The sequence below is a fragment of the Lepus europaeus genome, chromosome 6 (genome assembly GCF_033115175.1).
Source record: "Lepus europaeus isolate LE1 chromosome 6, mLepTim1.pri, whole genome shotgun sequence".
NCBI classification, from domain to species: Eukaryota; Metazoa; Chordata; class Mammalia; order Lagomorpha; family Leporidae; genus Lepus; species Lepus europaeus.
In genome coordinates, this window is record NC_084832.1 from 98660200 (window position 1) to 98679317 (window position 19118).

Sequence of the window (19118 nt, forward strand, 5' to 3'; positions counted from 1 at the left end):
CAGCATCTTAACCACTAGGCCAAAATCCTGCCCCCATAACAGTTGTTACAAATAACAGTTATTACAAATAAAATAAATAAAATAAAAAGAACTTAGGGGTCAGTGCTGCGGCACAGCAGGTAAAGCCACCCTCTGCAGTGCCAGTATCCCATATGGGTGCCAGTTTGAGTCCTGGTTGCTCCACTTATGATTCAGCTCCCTGTTAATGGCCTGGGAAAAGCAGCAGAAGATGGCCCAAGTGTTGGGACTCTGTCACCCACATGGGAGACCCAGATGAAGCTCCTGGCTCCTGGCTTCAGCCTAGCACAGCCCTGGCCTTTGTGGCCATTTGGGGAATGAACCAGCAGACAGAAGATCTCTCTCTCTGTCTCTCCCTCTCTCTCTGTAACTCTACCTTTCAAATAAATAACTAAATTTAAAAAAAAAAGGGTGTGTGTGTGTGTGTGTGTGTGTAGTGGGCACTGTGGTACAGCTGGTTAAAGCTCCAGACAGCAGCACCAGCATCCCAGATGGGCTGTTCGAGTCTCCCATGCTCCACTTCTGATCCAGCTGTCTGCTAACGCACCTGGGAAAGCAGTAGAGGATGGCCCAAGTGCTTGGGCCCTGCACCCACATGGGAATGGAAGAAGCTCTTGGCTCCTGGCTTCAGCCTGGCACAGCCTTGGTTATTTCAGCCATCTGGGAAATGAACCAGTGGATGGAAGACTCTTTCTCTCTCTCTCTCTCTCTCTCTCTCTCTCTCTGTGTCTCCCTCAATCTCTCTGCAACTCTGCCTTTCAAATAAATAAATCTTAAAAAAAAAAAGAAGAAGAAAAGAAGAAAGCAAACCATTGCCATTTACAGATTCCATGATTGGTTTGTAGAGCTTCATAAAGTCTATAGAAAAATTATCACACAGAATAGAGAGCTTGTCAAGTTATTGCCTCTATAATCAATAATGCAAATCAATTGCATTTCTTCTTTTTTGTGTGGGTGTGTATTTATTTATTGTCCTTTGTTCTGAAACACACAATTAGCCTAGGTGAATTGATAACATTTGTCAGATGCCTCCACACCTGGAAGCACACACAAAATGAATGATGTTGTGTGGGGATGTGCTTGCCTCTCAAAGCAATTGTATTTCCGTATGCCAGCAAAAAGCACTTGGAAAATGTAATCTTCAAAAAGTACTATTTATGGGACTGGCATTGTGGCGTAGTGGGTACAGCCTCCGCCTGAGATGCTAGCATCCCGTGTGGAAGCTGGTTCGTGTCCCAGCTGCTCCACTTCTAATCCAGTGCCCTGTTAATGGCCTGAAAAAGTAGCATAAGATTGCTCAAGTGGTAGGGACCCTGTAACCCAAGTGAGAGACCTGGAGGAAGCTCCTGGCCCAGCCCTGACTGTTGCAGCCATTTGGGGAGTGAAACAACAGATGGAAGACTTCTCTCTGTCTCTCCCTCTCTATAACTCTTTAAACATAAGTAAAATAAAATCTTTAAAAAGAACAAGAACCATTTATGGGGTAGGTATTCAGTGCAGTGGTAAACATGCCATTCAGATGCCCCATTCCATATAGGAGTGCCTGTGTTTGAGCCCCAGTTTCATTTCTTTTTTCTTTTTTTAAGATTTTATTTATTTATTTGAGAGGTAGAGTTACAGACAGTGAGAGGGAGAGACAGAGAGAAAGGTCTTCCTTCCGTTGGTTCACTCCCTAAATGGCCACAATGGCTGGAACTGCACCATTCCGAAGCCAGGAGCGGCAGCGCACTGGCCGTGGGTGTAGGGGCCCAAGCACTTGGGCCATCTTCTGCTGCTTTCCCAGGCCACAGCAGAGAGTTGGATTGGAAGAGGAGCAGCCGGGACTCGAACCGGTGCCCATATGGGATGTCGGCGCCGAAGGCAGAGGATTAACCTATTGTGCTACTGTGCCGGCCCGCCAGTTTAATTTCTGAGCCCAGCTTCCTACTAATGTACACCCTGGGAGGCAGCAGGTAATGAAAACTCAAGTACTTGGATCCCTGCCACCCATGTGAAAGATATGATGGAGTCCCTGCCTTCTGACTTTGGCCTGGCCCAGCCCCCTTACTGCAGGCATTTGGGGAATGAGCCAGAGGAAGTTATCTCTCTGTCTCTCTGCCTTTCAAATGAAATGAAAGAAAAAAAATACCAGAACAGAAAAAAATTCATATGAATAATTAAAACAGAAGGCATGTATCATCTGTATGCAGAAAATTATACATATCCATTGAAAGATGTTAAGGAAGACCTAAAGTGGCCAGTGCTGCAGTTCAATAGGCTAATCCTTTGCCTGCGGCACTGGCACCCGGGGTTCTAGTCCCGGTCAGGGCACTGGATTCTGTCCCAGTTGCTCCTCTTCCAGTCCAGCTCTCTGCTGTGGCCCGGGAAGGCAGTGGAAGATGGCCCAAGTGCTTGGGCCCTGCACCCACATGGGAGACCAGGGGAAGCATCTGGCTCCCGGCTTCAGATCAGCGTGGTGCGCCGGGCGCAGCGCACTGGCCGCAGCGGCCATTTGGGGTGAACCAATGGAAAAGGAAGACCTTTCTCTCTGTCTATCTCTCACTGTCCACTCTACCTGTCGAAAAAAAAAAAGACCTAAAGTTTTAATATCAGAAAGATATCAATTTGCCTCAAATTGGACTTTAGATTCAGTGCAATTCCAGTACAAATCCTGCAGAACTTTGCAAGCTGATTTTCAAATACAGAAGGGGTTGAGAAATGACAAGATACTACTGAAGAAGAGTATATTATCAGCAAGGTGGTCTTTACTAAGGGAGATACCAAGATTTATTTTACAGTTACAGATTTTTACAGAATGTGTTATTAGTACAAGTTTACAAAAGTTGGCCAATGGAACAGAATATATCATCACATATAATAGGACTTTGATATGTAACAGAGAGCAAAACAAATAAGGCAGAGTGAAGGACTAGTTAGTAAATGAGGCTGGGGGGCGAGCACTGTGGCACAGCAGGTTAAGCTGGTGCTTAGAAAGTTTGCATTCCACGTCAGAGTATCTGGTTTTTTGTTTTTGTGTTTTTTGTTTTGTTTTTTGTTTTTTGTTTTTTTTTTTTGGATAGGCAGAGTTAGATAGTGAGAGAGAGAGAGAGAGAGACAGAGAGAAAAGGTCTTCCTTCTGTTTGCTCTCCTAATGGCCACTACTGCCGCAATGCTGTGCAGATCCGAAGCCAGGAGCCAGGGGCTTCCTCCTGGTCTCCCATATGGGTGGAGGGACCCAAGCACTTGGGTCATTCTCTGGTGCCCTCCCAGGCCACAGCAAAGAGCTGGACTGGAAGAGGAGCAACCGGGACTAGAACCCGGAGTACCAGCGCCTCAGGCGGAGGATTAGCCTAGTGAGCCGTGGCGCTGGCCCGGAGTATCTAGTTTGAGTCCCCACTACTCCACACTCTAGCCCACTTTCTTACTATATGAGCCTGGGAGGCAGAAGATGACGGCTCCTGTGCTTGGGTCCCTGCCACCCACGTGGGAGACCCAAATCGGGAGTTCCTAGCTCCTAGCTTCACCCTTGCTGAGTACTGGCTGTTGTGGCCATTTGGGGAGTGAACCAGCAAGCAGAAGGCCTCTCTTGGGGCCGGAGCTGTGGCACAGTGGGTTAACGCCCTTGCCTGGAGCACTGGCATCCATATGGGCGTCGGTTCGAGACCTGGCTACTCCACTTCCAATCCAGCTCTCTGCTATGGCCTGGGAAGGCAGTAGAAGATGGCCCAAGTCTTTGGGCCCCTGCACCCACATGTGAGACCCAGAAGAAGCTCCTGGCTCCTGGCTTTGGATAGGTGAGTTCCGGCCGTTGTGGCCAATTGGGGAATGAACCAGCAGATGGAAGACCTTTCTCTCTCTCTCTGCCTCTCTTCTGTCTGTGTAACTCTGACTTAAAAAATCTTAAAAATAAAATCTTAAGAAAAAAAAGAAGGAGGAATTGACAAAGAAAACAGAGGGGTGAGCTTTGGCACAGTGATTAAGATCTGCTCAGCACACCTGCATCCCATATATAAGTGCTGGGTTTATGTCCTCCCTCTGCTTCCAACTCCAGCTTCCTGCTGGTGTGCAACCTGGGGGGCAGCAGATGATGGCCCAAGTACTTACTTGGAACCCTGCTGCCACGTGGGGCTCCTGACTTCAGCCTGGCCTAGCCCTGGCTGTTGAGGGCATTTGAAGAATGAACAGGCAAATAGAGGACCTCTCTCTCTTCCTCACTCTCTCTCTCTCTCTCTCTCTCACTCTCTCCCTCCCTCCCTTTCAAATAAATAAAATTTTGTCACTTAGATAAAAAAGTTCTATTTAAGAAAGAGAGAGGCCGGCGCCGTGGCTCAACAGGCTAATCCTCCGCCTTGCGGCGCCGGCACACCGGGTTCTAGTCCCGGTCGGGGCACCGATCCTGTCCCGGTTGCCCCTCTTCCAGGCCAGCTCTCTGCTGTGGCCAGGGAGTGCAGTGGAGGATGGCCCAAGTCCTTGGGCCCTGCACCCCATGGGAGACCAGGATAAGCACCTGGCTCCTGCCATCGGAACAGCGCGGTGCGCCGGCCGCAGCGCGCTACCGCGGCGGCCATTAGAGGGTGAACCAACGGCAAAAGGAAGACCTTTCTCTCTGTCTCTCTCTCTCTCACTGTCCACTCTGCCTGTCAAAAAAAAAAAAAAAAGAAAAAGAGAGAGAGAGAGACTTTAAGTGCCACCTGCAACACCAACATCCCGTGTGGCCACTGGTTGGAGTCCTGGCTGCTCCACTTCCAATCCAGTTCCCTGCTTTGTGCCTGGAAAGACAACAGAGGATGGCTCAAGTGTGTGGGCCCCTGCACCCACGTGGGAGACCTGGAAGAAGCTCCTGGTTCCTGGCTTCAGCCTGGCCCACCCCCAGCCATTGCAGCCATCTGGGGAGTGAGCCAGCAAATGGTATATTTCTCTCCCTCTCTCTGTCACTCTGCCTTTCAAATAAATAAATTGCTAAAAAAAGAAAAGAACCGGGGCCAGCGCTGTGGTGCAGGTTAATCCTCCGCCTGCAGTGGAGGATTAAACCGGTTCAAGTCCTGGCTGCTCCATTTCCAATCCAGCTCTCTGCTATGGCCTGGGAAAGCAGTAGAAGATGGCCCCTGTACCTGCATGGGAGACCAGAAGAAGCTTCTGGCTTTGCATTAGCCCAGCTCCAGCCATTGTGGCCATCTAGGGAGTGAACTAGTGGATGGAAGACCTTTCTCTCCTCTCTCTCTCTCTCTCTCTCTCTCTCCTCACTGTCTGTAACTCTACCTCTCAAATAAATAAATAAAATCTTATTAAAAAATAAAGAAAGAAAAGAAAAGAACCACAGAAATTAAATACTTAGACGCCAGTTGATCATGGAGAAGGAACAGGCAGAGACGTCCAGGAGACAATGGCTGCCAATCATCCTTTGAGACAGCTTTGCTGTACAAGGAGGCAGAGAAGGGCAGATGCTGGAGGTGAGCATAAGGGGGCCTGGCTTCCACGGGAGGACCACAGCGCGCTCGTGTGCAGCTGGCAGTGACCATCAGATTGCAGGGGGACGACGGCCACTGGAGTGATGGCCCTGGGCAGGTGGCAGGGGCAGAGGCGCCCCACAGGAGGATCAGCGGGGCTGGGACATGATGGTGGGATGGACAAGTGTTCTTCAGCTTCCTTGTGTATTCTCAGAAAAGCAGCAAGACCGTGAGCTGAGAGAGAGGAGTTCAGAGAAAGGACACTGGACATTTGATGACAGACAGAAATGTTCCCTGACAAATGCCCAGAGGTGGTGATGGAGAGCCCAGCAGAGCTGGAGACCGGGCAAGGGCGTGGAGACTGTGGAGCGTGGGAAGGTGTGGAAACGCCTGTGAAGACACACTCGTCACTCTGTACGTCATTGTCCTGCCTCCTCAGGATGCACCAAGGCTCACCAGGGCCGGAATAGGGCAGGAGCTGTGCACTATGCCTCACAAGGCCCTGTGGCCAGATTCCTTCCAGCGTGCGCTCTCTCCTGCCGATGGGAGACCCCAGGAGGACGGCTCCCACACTGCTGCTCTGACCTCAGATGAAGGGCTGTCACGGAGAGGCAAGCAGAGGGCGGCACTGCGGCCGCTTCCTTCCGGGAGGCGGGAGTGCAGGGCTAATGACAGTAATAACGCAGCAGATGGGAAGGGAGCGCTGGGAGGGGCAGAGGCCAGGGAAGAAAGGCAGGTGGAGAGCAGAGGACAGAAATGCAAACAGCTCAGAGTGGGCAGGGGGCCCAGGAGAAGTTCACTACGTAATAAACAGTGGTCATCTTTCTGTGTCCCAAGGCACTGCGGTAGGAGTTGGGGTGCGGAGTGAAGTAGGCCAGGGAGGTCTGTGCACTCCAGGGTATGTGGGGACAGGGCGCAGACAATAGACACTGCACAAACAGAAGGGCTAAGTAGGAAAGGCAACAAAATCGGGTAATGAAATAGAGTGGGGGCCGCTGGAGATTCTAAGCAGACACTTGAGTGACATGAAGAAGTCAGCTAGGCAAGGGGTGGCGAGGCATTCCAGGAGGGGGAATCAAAGGAGAGGGATGCTGGGAGGATGGTCTCTGATGTCCTAGAAGAGGAAGAAGTCCAGTCTGGTGGGAGCCGTGTGCATGAAGCGGGACACAAATTGGAGGGCTTCTCCTTACAAGAAGTTAAAATCACTACAAGTACGATGAAAACTTGACTATTTTTTTCTTTATTTTTCAAGATTATTTGAGACATTGAGTTACAGAGAAAGGGAGAGACAGAAAGGTCTTCCATCTGCTGCTTCACTCCCCAAATGGCCACAATGGCCAGAGCTGGGCCAATCCGAAGCCTGGAGCCAGGAGCTTCTTCTGGGTCTCCCACATGGGTGCAGGGGCCCAAGCACTTTGGCCATCCTCTACTGCTTTTCCAGCCCATGGCAGAGAGCTGGATCAAAAGAGGAGCAGCTGGGAGATGAACCAGTGCCCATATGGGATGCCAGAGCTGCAGGCAGAGGCTTAGTCTACCACACCACAGCACCAGCCCTTTGACTTTTTTTTTTTTTTTTAAGAAAAAATTTATTTGGGTCCGGCACTGTAGCATAGCAGGTAAAGCTGCCGCCTGCAGTGCCAGCATCCCATATGGGCTCCAGTTGGAGACCTGGCTGCTCCACTTCTGATCCAGCTCTCTGCTATGGCCTGGGAAAGCAGTAGAAGATGGCCCAAGTCCTTGGGCCCCTGCACCCATGTGGGAGACATGGAAGAAGCTCCTGGTTCCTGGCTTCGGATTGGCGCAGCTCCAGCTGTTGCGGCCAACTGGGGAGTGAATCAGAGGATGGAAGACCTCTCTCCCTCTCTCTGCCTCTCCTTCTCTCTGTACTTCCAAGTAAAATAAATAAATCTTTTTTTTTTTTAAAGAAAAGATTCATTTATGTATTTGAAGGGCAGAGTGTTGGGGGTGGGGGAGAGAGAGAGAGAGAGAGATCGATCTTCCATCTGCTGATTTTCTCCCAAATACCAGCAACAGCCCGGGCCAGGTCATGTTGAAGCCAGGAGTCCGGATCTCCATCTGGGATTCCTATAAAGGTGGCAGGAACTCAAGCACTTGGGCCATCATCCTCCACTGTGTTCCCCAGTATCACCAGCTGAGGCTTCACCCGCTGTGCCACAACACTGCCCCTGCCACTCAACTATTTTAAATGGGAACAGCATGATTCGATTTAAACACAGAAAACATGACTGATACTGTGAAGGCTGGTTTGTAAGGGCAGGGTGGAACTGAGGGACCAGCGTGGGAGCTATTGCAATACTCCACTTATGAGACGATGCTTTGAGCCTGGGTTTCACCAATAAAGTAGATGGATTTTGGATGCAAAGCCTGTAGGACTTTCTGGTGAATACAGCAAGGGAATCAGCGAAAGTGGTGGTGGTGGGGGGAGGCTGCTTCCCAGGTTTCCAGGCTGAACAGCTAGGAGTTGTTATTTTCCAGGATGGGGAAGACAGGGAGAGAAATGGGTCGGGAGTGGGGGAATACAACACATCCATTTTAGTCACGTTTGCTGTGCATGGCTATTAGACACCCAAGTGGAGATGTCAAATAGCTGTTGGATAAATGAGTCTGGCTCTCTGGATATAAATTTAGGACTCACTGACATTTACATAGTATTTAAGCCCTGGGACTGGATGAGATCACTGGACAGAGAATGTGGAAAGAGAAGAGCGCCAAGACTGAGCCCTAGGAGGCGCCAACATTTAGAGGTCAAGCCTGGGAAAGAAGTCGGTGAGGCTGGAAGGAAAGGAGGGGTCCCAGCAGTGCAGCCTGGGATCACGGAGTAGTCATTCGGTGGGCAGGGACTTGGGAGAGACTCTGGGAAAAACGGCAGAGTGCATCACTGTGCGAGCCCAGGAGAGAGCATTTCAGACAGGAACGCCAAGTGCAAAGGCCCAGAGGCAGGCTAGGTTTGTCTCCTAGGCCACCGCTCAGGTTGGCTGTGGCTGAGGCATAGACGTGTTCAGGAAGGAGGTAGAAGGCTGCTTAGGAGCCAGGCCTGGATCTTCTGAGCTGAGCAATTGCGACCCCATCTCCCTGTTTTAAAGACCATTTCGGTTGCTTCGGAGGAAAATGCTCTGTAGCAGGGTCAGAGGGGAATAAAGGATTCAGGCTGTTGGGCAATCCGTTGTCGCCGAGGGTTCTTCTGCTCCACACACCCACCCCCCACACCCACCCCCGACTCCCGGCCTTGACCTCGGGCACGGATCTCCACCGGGGGTGAGGGCAAGACAGAGTCGGAGACGCAGAGCTTGGAAGACTCATCGGGCGACCGCGGGTGCCCACTGCGTTGCGGCGCAGACGGTAGAGACTTCCGCGGTCAGAACTTAGCGAGGCAGGTGGTCCTCGCCCCCCCCCCCCCCCCGGCCGCCTTCTCCGGCCCTCCACCAAGGACAGAGCTCGGCGCGACTCCTGCAGCGCGGTGGCGAGAGAGTTAAACCGCGCGCAGCCCACGGGCGGGAGCGCGAGAGGCGGAGACCGCGCCGAGCTCAGCCGAGCCGAGCCGAGCCGAGCCGAGCATCTCCCGTCGCCGCCGCCCCGCTCCCCAGGCGCCCGCCCCCCACCAGCTCCCGCTCCCAGCCGCGGGCCAAACCTCCCGACCATGCCCCGCGCTCCACGCGCTGCCGCGACCCCCCAGCCTAGCGCAGCCTTGGCCCCCCGCAGCCGTCTCACCGCCGCGCCAGACATGCAGGTGAGTGACAGGGACGCCCACCCCCATACCCCATCCCGCAGGGCGCTCGGCCCTGCCCTCCCACCGACTCCGCGCCCTACCCCGGTGGTCGAGCCTGCAGCCGCAAGCTCGCCTTCCCTCTGCCGGTCCAGCCTGCACCCTGCCCTCCTCGGTGCGGCAGTCGCCATCCCCGCCTTCGGCTCAGCATCCTCTGCTCCGGTCCCTCTTCTCGTCTTGCCGCTGCCTCCCTTTCCGCGTTTCCCCGCACTCTCGCCGCTTTCCAGCCCTGCCCGGGGAGTGCGGGCCCGTGGGATGGACGGGATGGGGGCCACGCCGGGGATGGGGCCCGGTTCCCCCACCATGAGGCTCCCGCCCCACCCCCCGCGCGTCTCCTGCGCACAACAGGTCGGTGAGCGGCGGGGAGAGGCTGGGGGGTGGCGCGCCAGCCGGGGGATTGCGGGGTCCAGGGGCTGGAGGTGACGACGCTGGCGGCTGGGGAGGCACAAGGTGGAGCGGCAAGTGAGTCCAGGAGCCAGAGGGCCATAGATGTCCCTGGGATCCCTTCTCCGCGTCACCGGTTTGCTCTAGCGGTGCTTCCTCCCTCCTGCAGCCTCCCTGTCCCCACCGCGCCCCCATCCCCAGCTCCTTTTCCCTGCAAATTGGAGATGATTTCCACCCCTCCATCTTCGCGGGTCCTGATGCCCTGTCCGGTCCCTTTCCTCTTCTCATTCTGTTATCTGTGTGGTGCTTGCTGTACCCCTCCCCACCTCTCCCCTGGCCTCCACTCTCTCCACTTGGCTGCCGGTCCAGCCTGGCCCCTTCCTGGCTCTGCCTTCCTTCGGCCTCCGCCTCCGCCAGTTCCCATCTTCCTGCGCCCTCTCCCCTCTGGCCAGCCCACACTCTCAGGACTGCCTCTTTCCTCACTGAGCACGCTGTGCCCCCTGCCCCCTCCCCTCCCCCTCCCCTTCTCACCTGAACCAACCTCTCCCCTGCCAATCCCCTCATCCAGTTCCCCAGACTCGCCTATTTTACTCCACTGGGAGCATTCAGGGTGCAGATGCAGGGACCCAGAACTGCCACCTCCTCATTCCCTCCAGGGAGTCCGCCATCCCTGGCTCTGAGGACCTGCTCGTCCTCCCTCAAAGCCGACACGCAGACTCCCCCGGCTGTCTGTACCCAGGAGAGCTACATCTGAGGGGGTGGCCTCTTCCCACTGCACCTTCTTTCAAAGGGTACCTATGCATTTGGATGGTTACACACTGAAAGCAAACATTATATTGTGTGTGTCTCCAACCCACCCCCTCGTTTCTTTCCTTCCATTCCTCCATCTCGTCTTTCCTTTCTCCTGAAGAGGCAGACTCCTGGGGCCAATCCTAAGAGTAACGCCAGGAACACCAGGGACTACTGTCCCTGTCAGTGTCAGGGCGAGCGGCAGGGCTGGCAGGCAGGCCCCTGCACACTTACTCAGGTTGACTTCCCTTCCCCCCCCCCCTCCCCGGCGGTGGGTGCTCAAGGAATCACAAGGTTCTTGGCTCTAAATTAAGATCTAGAGAAGCCCTGGCGCTGTGGGCAGAGGAAGTGAGAAGGAAGGAAGCCAGGGAAGCAAGGGTAGACCCTGGGTGGGAAGGTGACAGGGACCTGGGAAGTTGTTGTAGGCGGGGCTGGGGGCTCATCAGGGAACCCCTAGGGGGGTTTTTTTCCCAAAAGGGTGCTGAGGAGCAGTGGCTCCTGGCTGGCAGCTGCGTGGCCTGGGAGAGAGGCTGGGCTAGGCTGGTGGTGAAGGAGTGGGGAGGTGCACAGGGGTAGGGCTGCGATGTGACCATGTGACAGCCCCCTTTTCCCCCAGTGAAGGCTGAAAATCTGGGTCACAGCTGAGGAAGACCTCAGACATGGAGTCCAGGATGTGGTAAGTCTGGCCCAGCAGAGGGAGCCTGGAGCCCACCTTCCCTCTGGGGTCTTGGCCCCTCTCCTTCCTAGGCCCACCCAGGGCCTTCCATCCCAAGGGCTAGGCCTCAGCCAAGACAGGAAAGGAGGCCAGAGTCTCCCCAAGGCCCACCTGCTTCCACTGAGACCCCTGGAGGGAAGCAGCCCTGTAGGAGCGTGCCCTCTCCGCATAAGCCCACCCACTCTCTCTCCTTCTTGCAGGCCTGTGCTGCTGCTGTCCCACCTCCTCCCTCTCTGGCCTCTGCTGTTGCTGCCTCTGCCACCGCCTGCTCAGGGCTCCTCTTCTTCCCCTCGAACCCCACCAGCCCCAGCCCGCCCCCCATGTGCCCGGGGAGGCCCCTCGGCCCCACGCCACGTGTGCGTGTGGGAACGGGCACCTCCTCCGAGCCGATCCCCTCGGGTCCCAAGATCACGTCGGCAAGTCCTGCCAGGCACTGCGCCCCCTGCCACCCCATCCGGCTTTGAGGAGGGGCCGCCCTCATCCCAGTACCCCTGGGCTATTGTGTGGGGCCCCACGGTGTCTCGAGAGGATGGGGGCGACCCCAACTCTGCCAATCCTGGATTTCTGCTATGGTTTTGCAGCCCCTCATGGGCTGGCTACCCCACACCCCAACTCAGACTCCATGCGGGGTGATGGAGATGGGCTCATCCTTGGAGAAGCACCTGCCACCCTGCGGCCGTTCCTGTTCGGGGGGCGTGGGGAAGGTGAGCAGTAGAGGCTGGGAGGGCAGAGGGCGGTGGTGGCTGGTTGAGGACCCCCAGGGGCAGGAATAGAGGCCTCTGTGTTAGCTTCCTCAGCATACGCGTCAGGCAGGATGGAGATGCCGTCGGAGCCCTCCCAGAGTTCAGGTTCCCTAACAGAGACAGATGTGTGAACACTCCAGCATGAGGCAACCTCACAGATGCTCCGACTGGGGCACGGGCAGCTCGTTTTCAGGAAAAGAGAGGAGCGATCTGCCTAGGGATCATGACAGCTCCAAAGAACTGACGTTGGAGCAGGGCCTTGAAAACACAGTGGGCATATTCCCATGCAGGAAGGGGACTGGCAGGGTGACTGGAAGATCAGGGCCAGTAGTTTGGGGCTTGCGTCAGGGCAGAGACTGTCTCGTCACCCTTAGGTTCTGTACACAGACCAGTTCTGATTTTGGAGGCTTGTTCTCGTGGCTATGTTGAAATGCATTTGGGAAGGTGATGGAAAAGAGCAGAAACCTCAGGGGGAAAACTGGCGGTAAGGACAGAGAGGTTCTGGAGATGCAGAGCTGGGCAGTGTGGGGTCACATGGCGAGACCTGAACCCACACCTAGCCCCACCTTCCACCCTCTTGGCTCCTACCACCTCCCGCTCCCTCAGACTCTCTCCCTGCCTCAATCAGGTGTGGACCCCCAGCTCTATGTCACAATCACCATCTCCATCATCATTGTTCTGGTTGCCACCGGCATCATCTTCAAGTTCTGGTAAGCTGGGGGTAGGAGGTGCTGGCGGCTGGACACCAAGTGTTGGGCAATTAAGGTCGCAGGCAGGGAGGGGGCAAAGGCAGTGATGGGACTGGGGCTGGGGCTGGGGTAGGAAGGGGTGGATGGAGGCAAGACCTTGGGAGGACTGCCAGAAGTCAGGAGACATCCCCTCTCCCAAAAAAGGTCAAGAGTAGTAGCGGGGGAAGGAGAATTATTTGTGTGGACCGGGGGCTTTGGTGGTCATCCCGCCTCCCCACTTCCTCCCAGACATGGAGAACTGACTCAAGTCTGCAGAGCCCTTCTTAGGGCTGCCAGTGGGTGGGATGGAGGAAGGAAGTCAGAGCTTTCTTTGCACACATCTGATGGTGGGTCACTCAGTCCTTCACACCTTACCGAGAGTCTGTTAGACTCAGGTGTCCAGGTCATTAGCTGACTTTGACCTAGAACTCAAGCTGCCTGGAGCCTGCGGAGGACAGAAATGGCTCTTCTGGACCTGCATGAGGGTGGGCAGTAGAGGTGGTGGAGGAATCCAGATGGGGCTGGGAGGCTGGTTTAGATCCCTGAGTCTCCTGGGGAATGAGGGAAGAGTTTTATAGACTCAGACCCCCAGGAGATGTGGCGCAGGGAACTGCTGGAGGCCAGTTTCTTTGCTGGAGGATGCTGGGAGTCCTTAGCTGGGGGGGCCCAGGGCAAGGGCTACAGGAGCACGTGAGGGAATCTCCTTTCTCCCGTGCACCAGCTGGGACCGCAGCCAGAAGCGGCGCCGGCCCTCGGGGCAGCAAGGTGCCCTGAGGCAGGAGGAGAGCCAGCAGCCACTGACTGACCTGTCCCCGGCTGGAGTCACTGTGCTGGGGGCCTTCGGGGACTCGCCTACCCCCACCCCTGACCACGAGGAACCCCGAGGGGGACCCCGGCCTGGGATGCCCCAGTCCAAGGGGGCTCCAGCCTTCCAGTTGAACCGGTGAGGGCAGGGGCAATGGGAAGGGAGGGTGAGGAGGGAAGGTGACTTAAGGTATCCAGAACGGGGGTGGGGGTCCTACTTGGGTGGGTGGCAAGGAGGGCAGGTCTGGTCTTCCCACAGTCCCGGGCCCTCCTGAAGCCGGGGATGGGAGGCTTCCTTCTCCCACCGTCTTCAGATCTGCGTCCTGTTCTCACACTGCCCCTGAACTCCGACTCTGCCCTCTTAACCTCAATGCCCTTGCTTTGTCTTGGACTTCCCCTTTGGTTCTAGCCTCCCCCTTGGTTCCTGACTGTTCCCTTTCCCTCTTCCTCTCAGGATTCCCCTGGTGAATCTGTGATGCTCCCCAATGTTGGGGTGCTGCCAAGCAGGAGGCCAAGGGGCCGGCACAGCCCTCATCCCACTGACGTGGGGCCACTGTGGGGGACTGGGGCCACAGGTGCCCCCGCCTTCTGCCCTTGCTCACCACCCTGAAACACTCATTGGCCCCGGGGGCAAGCCTACTTGCCCTCCCGTAGGTGGGGGCCTTGCATACCTGTGGCTTTGGGTCCCCATCTCCACCCTTGCACACTCACATGAAAGCCTTGCACACTCACCTCCACCCTCGCAGGCCGCTGCGTATACTCGTGCTCCTGTGTGGCCCGTCTCCTGCACCCTCTCCAATCCACACCTGTCTGCTCAGCGGACCTCTTACGGTCACCCTCTTGTGCACACGTCCACGTTCTCCCCCGCCATTCCGTGTGCGGCTCGGCCCCTCGGTGACCCGAGCCCAGGCACACCTTACCTCTCTCTCACGTGCATCTCCTGGCCCAGTGTGGTGGTGTTGCGTGACTCTCATCCTGGCCCTGCGGGACTCCCACTAATTGTTTCTGTGGCCCCTGCATGCTGACCCAGAGGTGGGTGGGGGGTGAGCTGGGGGCCCCTCGTGCCCTCGTCTGTCACAGTCCCATCCCACCCCATGTCATGTCTGTCTCCTCTGTCCCACTCCAAGGGCCCTCGGGGTTCCCCCTGGGAATGGGGTGGTGAGACCCCCTCAGTGTCTCCCCTGCCCCACTGCTAAATTCTGTTGTCTGAGAGATGGGTTCTGGGGCACCGCCTGCTGCACTACATGAGAAAGGGACTCCCCGTGTCCTTCCCTTCCTCCCCAGGCCCCTCTTGTCCTGTCCTGTGTGTGTGTGTGTGTGTGTATGTGTGTGAGACTTTCTGAAATTCAGAGCCCCTGAGCCTGTTCTCCCCTTCCCAGCCTTCCTTGGGGCCTCCCTAACTCCACCTAGGCTGCCGGGACTGGAGCCAGCTGGTTCAAGGCCATCAGGAGCTCTGCCTCCAAATCCACCCCTCTCCTTCCTGGGCTCCCTCCTCATGCCCCTCCTTTGTCCCTCCTTCCTCACTTTCTCCTCCTTCTCAGCTTCCTCCTCGGCTCAGGTTCTTCCCTACTTCTCACCAGTTTTTCCACCTCCCTTCTTCCCTGCCTCCTATGCTGTGATATATATTTTTGTATTATCTCTTTCTTCTTCTTGTGGTGATAATCTTGAATTCTTGTGGGATGTAAGTTTCAAAATTTTCAAATAAAGCCTTTGCAAGATACTAGAGTCCCTGGCTCTGCCTTGTGACCCCTGTAGAGAGGACAAGGGGAGTGAGGTGGACAGCCTGGAGGGCGGAACAGAGGAGGTGGGACCCCTCCAGACCCCATGGGACCTGGTCTGCTGTGACCTGGAGCTGGGGACCAACAAAAGGCCTCACCTTGGGACAGAATGGAAGGGAGAGGAAAGGCAGAGAATGGATGGAAGGAAGCAGTCCTGAGGAGCAGCTGGTGCAAGAGAGAAACCGGCATCGCTTGTTCCTCACCAGCTAAGGTCACAAGAGCCCATGACAAAGGAGATGGGAAGACTGGGAAAACCAGGTAGGACAGGCAGGGAAGCAAGCAAGAGACAGAAGAAGAAGGCTCAGGACACAGGCGGAGGAGGATAAAGGGTGAAAGGAGAGAGAGGGAGCTGAGTGGGAGCCGCAGGGAAGAGGCAGCCCTGCTTGGTTTATTTTCAGCCTTGTTCCCTGACCTGCCCCCACCCACAGCTGCCCCCCAAAAGCCAGGCAGCCCGAGAAGCCCTGTGGTTAACGCATCAGCTTTCCTCTCTCTGCTGTCTCTGAGAAAGCAGCAGGGCCACGGTGTGGGGGAGGGAACAGAGGCTGCCCAGCTGGGACCCGTCACCCCTGAGACCCCAGTTCTAGGTCTGGCTCTTATAACAGCTCTGTAAAGGCCAACACAGCAATGCGCAGCCTCTCAGCTGTAGCTAGGCCCTGTTGCCATGGTAACCACCCAGGTCCCATTTCTCACCACCCCCATCGGTGCCCCACTTGTTCCCTGGAAGTGGGGTAGCCCCAAGGAGGACAGAAGGCAGTGCCGGGGCCAGAGGGCAGTCTGGGCCACCCTGGATTGTGTGCCTCCGGGTATCCAGCTTGGGAGCTAGAACCAGGACTGTGTATGTGTGCTGTGTGCCTGAGGGGCCGGGAGCTTTACTATGTGCCCAGGGATGCGTGGCTGAGTCCATGCAGAACATAATGGTGACGGCGAGGAGGAGGGGGCGGGTATCTCAGGAGCAGGGCAGAGTGTGCGTCTAGGGCATCCGCCTCCCTAAGAAATAGACAGCTGTAGCTGGAAGCAGCAGACAGGGGCCACAGTGAGGACCCAGTTGAAAGCAGAGCTGCCAGGCAAACAAGCTGCTGAGGACAGCTTGAGTTAACAGTGGGGCCGGGAGAGGTCTCAGCAGGCAACTGGTGGGAGGGAGGGGGCAGGGCGAGCTGCTGCTGGGATCCCACAGGCTTCTAGTCCTTGGGTGCTGAGAGGGGACAGAAGAATGACACTGGCACAGAAGTGGGGAGGCCCTCGACTGCCCGAAAGCACACTGGGCTGTCACCTTCAGAGGGACACTGTGACCTCGAGGCTCATCCATATGCAAAAGGCACACATGAAGGCCCTAATGCAGAGGGAATTAATTACTGCCTGATTAGACTGCTGTTTCTACAAATTTAAATAAATTAAAATACACCAAGAAGACTGGAAATCCTCACTCATTCTGTCTCCCTAAATGCCCTACTTATCCATGGGAAGTCACATGGCAAAGAAAGAAGGAAAAAGGAGATGGTGCGAGACTTCCGAACTGTCCCACGAGGAAGTCACAGGTCATGCTAACCATGAAGAGCTCAGGACCTAGGGAAGAGCCCTCACTTTCTCTCTCCTGGAGTTGCTGCAGAGACCATGAGGCCCTCGGAAAGCTGTGCATCACAGAGCAGTCACTGACCAAGAACAAAGCAGCAGCCAGACTGCACCTCTAATCGGGGACCACATATTGCGGGCACCTTTGGAAGCAGTCTCTCAACACCATGCTTTCTTTGCCTCTTGGGCTGTAAAGCCAACTAGGTAGGCTTCTCTTAAGTATTTTTCCAGAATGCTCACCACTGTGACTCTGACCAGACCTGGGAATGGGGAAGGCCCCCAGGAGGAGGGATCTCCCGGGTATAGCTCAGGGTGTGGAAGTGATTCAAGATGGAAACAGTGTGCCAGCTGGAGACCCCTAGGCTAAAATTAACAACCCTCCTCCCCTTCCGCCCCACATTTTTGGCTCTAAAGCTTCTAAGGAGTTCAAAGCACTTAAAACTCGCTTCTGGAGTGGGTGTTCAGCCCAGCAGTTAGGATGCCCGAGTTCCGCACCCCCGTGCCTGAGTTCTAGTCTTGGCTCCAGCTCCTGACTCCCAGCTTCCTGCTAATGCGGACCCTGGGAGGCAGCAGTGACGGCTCCGGTAATTGGGTTTCTGCCAACACATGGAAGACCTGAACTGCATTCTGGCTCCTGGCCAGCCTCAGTTCCTGATGTGGAGGGCATTTGGGGAGTAAACCAATGGTTGGGACCTGTCTGCCTCTCAAATAAATCAAAGATTTTAAAAAATATTTCTTTGTTATCTTTTTTTTTTTTTTTTTTTTTTTTTTACAGTCAGAGTGGATAGTGAGAGAGAGACAGAGAGAGAGAAAGGTCTTCCTTTTTGCCGTTGGTTCAGCCTCCAATGGCCGCTGCAGCCGGCGCATCGTGCTGATCCGAAGCCAGGAGCCAGGTGCTTCTCCTGGTCTCCCATGCGGGTGCAGGACCCAAGCACTTGGGCCATCCTCCACTGCCTTCCCGGGCCATAGCAGAGAGCTGGACTGGAAGAGGGGCAACCGGGATAGACTCCGGCGCCCCAACCGGGACTAGAACCCGGTGTGCCGGCGCCGCAAGGCGGAGGATTAACCTGTTAAGCCACGGCGCTGGCCCAAAAAATATTTCTTATAGCAAGGGCAGCAGAGGGCTGACAGACATTGTGGCACGGAAAGTGGCCAGTTGATGTAAGCAGAGGAGGAGAACCAGGGCTTACAACGATTACTACCACTTTGCTCCCCCTTTTCCCTATGAGCCTTCAAAGTTAAGGTTTCTCAAGTCGGCAATCTCCAACCTGTGCAGCAATCAGTTCTGGGCACGTCTGGGCCATCAAGTCCCATGTTCTTTCAATTGTCGCCACTCAGTTCACACAGGTTTAGTGTTGAGCCTCAAAATGGGATAAAGTGAGCAGGTGCTTTTAAAAAGAGATGGGTGGGGCTGGCGCTGTGGCGTAGCTGTGGGTAAGGCCGCCACCTGCAGTGCCGGCATCCCAAAAGGTCGCCAGTTCGAGTCCTGGCTGCTGCACTTCCTATCCAGCTCTCTGCTATGGCCTGGGAAAACAGTAGAAGATGGCCCAACTCCTTGGGCCCCTGCACTCTGTGGGAGACCTGGAAAAAGCTCCTGGCTCCTGGCTTTGGATTGGTGCAGCTCCAGCCACAGTGGCCATCTGGGGAGTGAACCAACAGATGGAAGACCTCTCTCTCTCTCTGCCTCTCTTTCTCTGTGTAACTCCTTCAAATAAATAAATAAATCTTTAAAAAATAAGAAAAGAAAAAGAGACAGGGGTGGGGCCGGTGCTGTGGTGGAGCAGGTTAAGCAGCCTCCTGCAGTGCCACCATCCCATATGGGTTCGAGCCCCAGCTGCTCCACTTCTGATCCAGCTCCCTGCTAATGGCCTGGGAAAGCAGTGGAAGATGGCCCAGGTGCTTGGGTACCTGCACCCAAATGGGAGACCTGGAAGAAACTCCTGGCTCTTGGGTTCAGCCTGGCCCAGCTCCAGCTGTTACAGCCATTTGGAGAGTGAGCCAGCAGCTGTAAGACCTCTCTCTGTAAATCTGCTTTTCAAATCAATCAATCTTTAAAAAATAAAAAAAGAACATCTGGGCCAGTGATGGACTTCATATACCAATGATGGATCCGTAGGATTATAATGCTTAGTTGTTGCTGTTGATTTGTTCTGAGAGGAGGAGCGTGGTGGGGGAGAGGCGCGGGGTCACCACACAGACCCTGGGAGCTGAGTGAAAACCAGCTTGAGGCAAGCAGCCTGCAGACTCATTTATTTCAGTTGGTATAGCAGCTTAAATAGCCAAGGCAGCCAATCCGGTCAAGAGGCGGTTTATGCCCTAACCAATCATAGCCTGTTGCCAGGCAGTATCCGAAGCCATCCAATCGCAGCCTGTTGCCAGG

General features: G+C 55.3%; 1 protein-coding gene across 1 annotated transcript; it reads left to right on the top strand.

Moving 5' to 3' along the window:
* The first annotated feature begins 9100 nt into the window (after positions 1-9100).
* PIANP (PILR alpha associated neural protein) lies at positions 9101-14907 on the top strand. Its single transcript, XM_062195444.1, is given in 7 exon segments — positions 9101-9192; positions 11018-11077; positions 11317-11682; positions 11684-11820; positions 12488-12569; positions 13309-13530; positions 13846-14907. Coding segments are annotated over 6 exon segments (846 nt in total). The 5' UTR covers positions 9101-9192; positions 11018-11060; the 3' UTR covers positions 13868-14907.
* The last annotated feature ends 4211 nt before the right edge of the window (positions 14908-19118 follow it).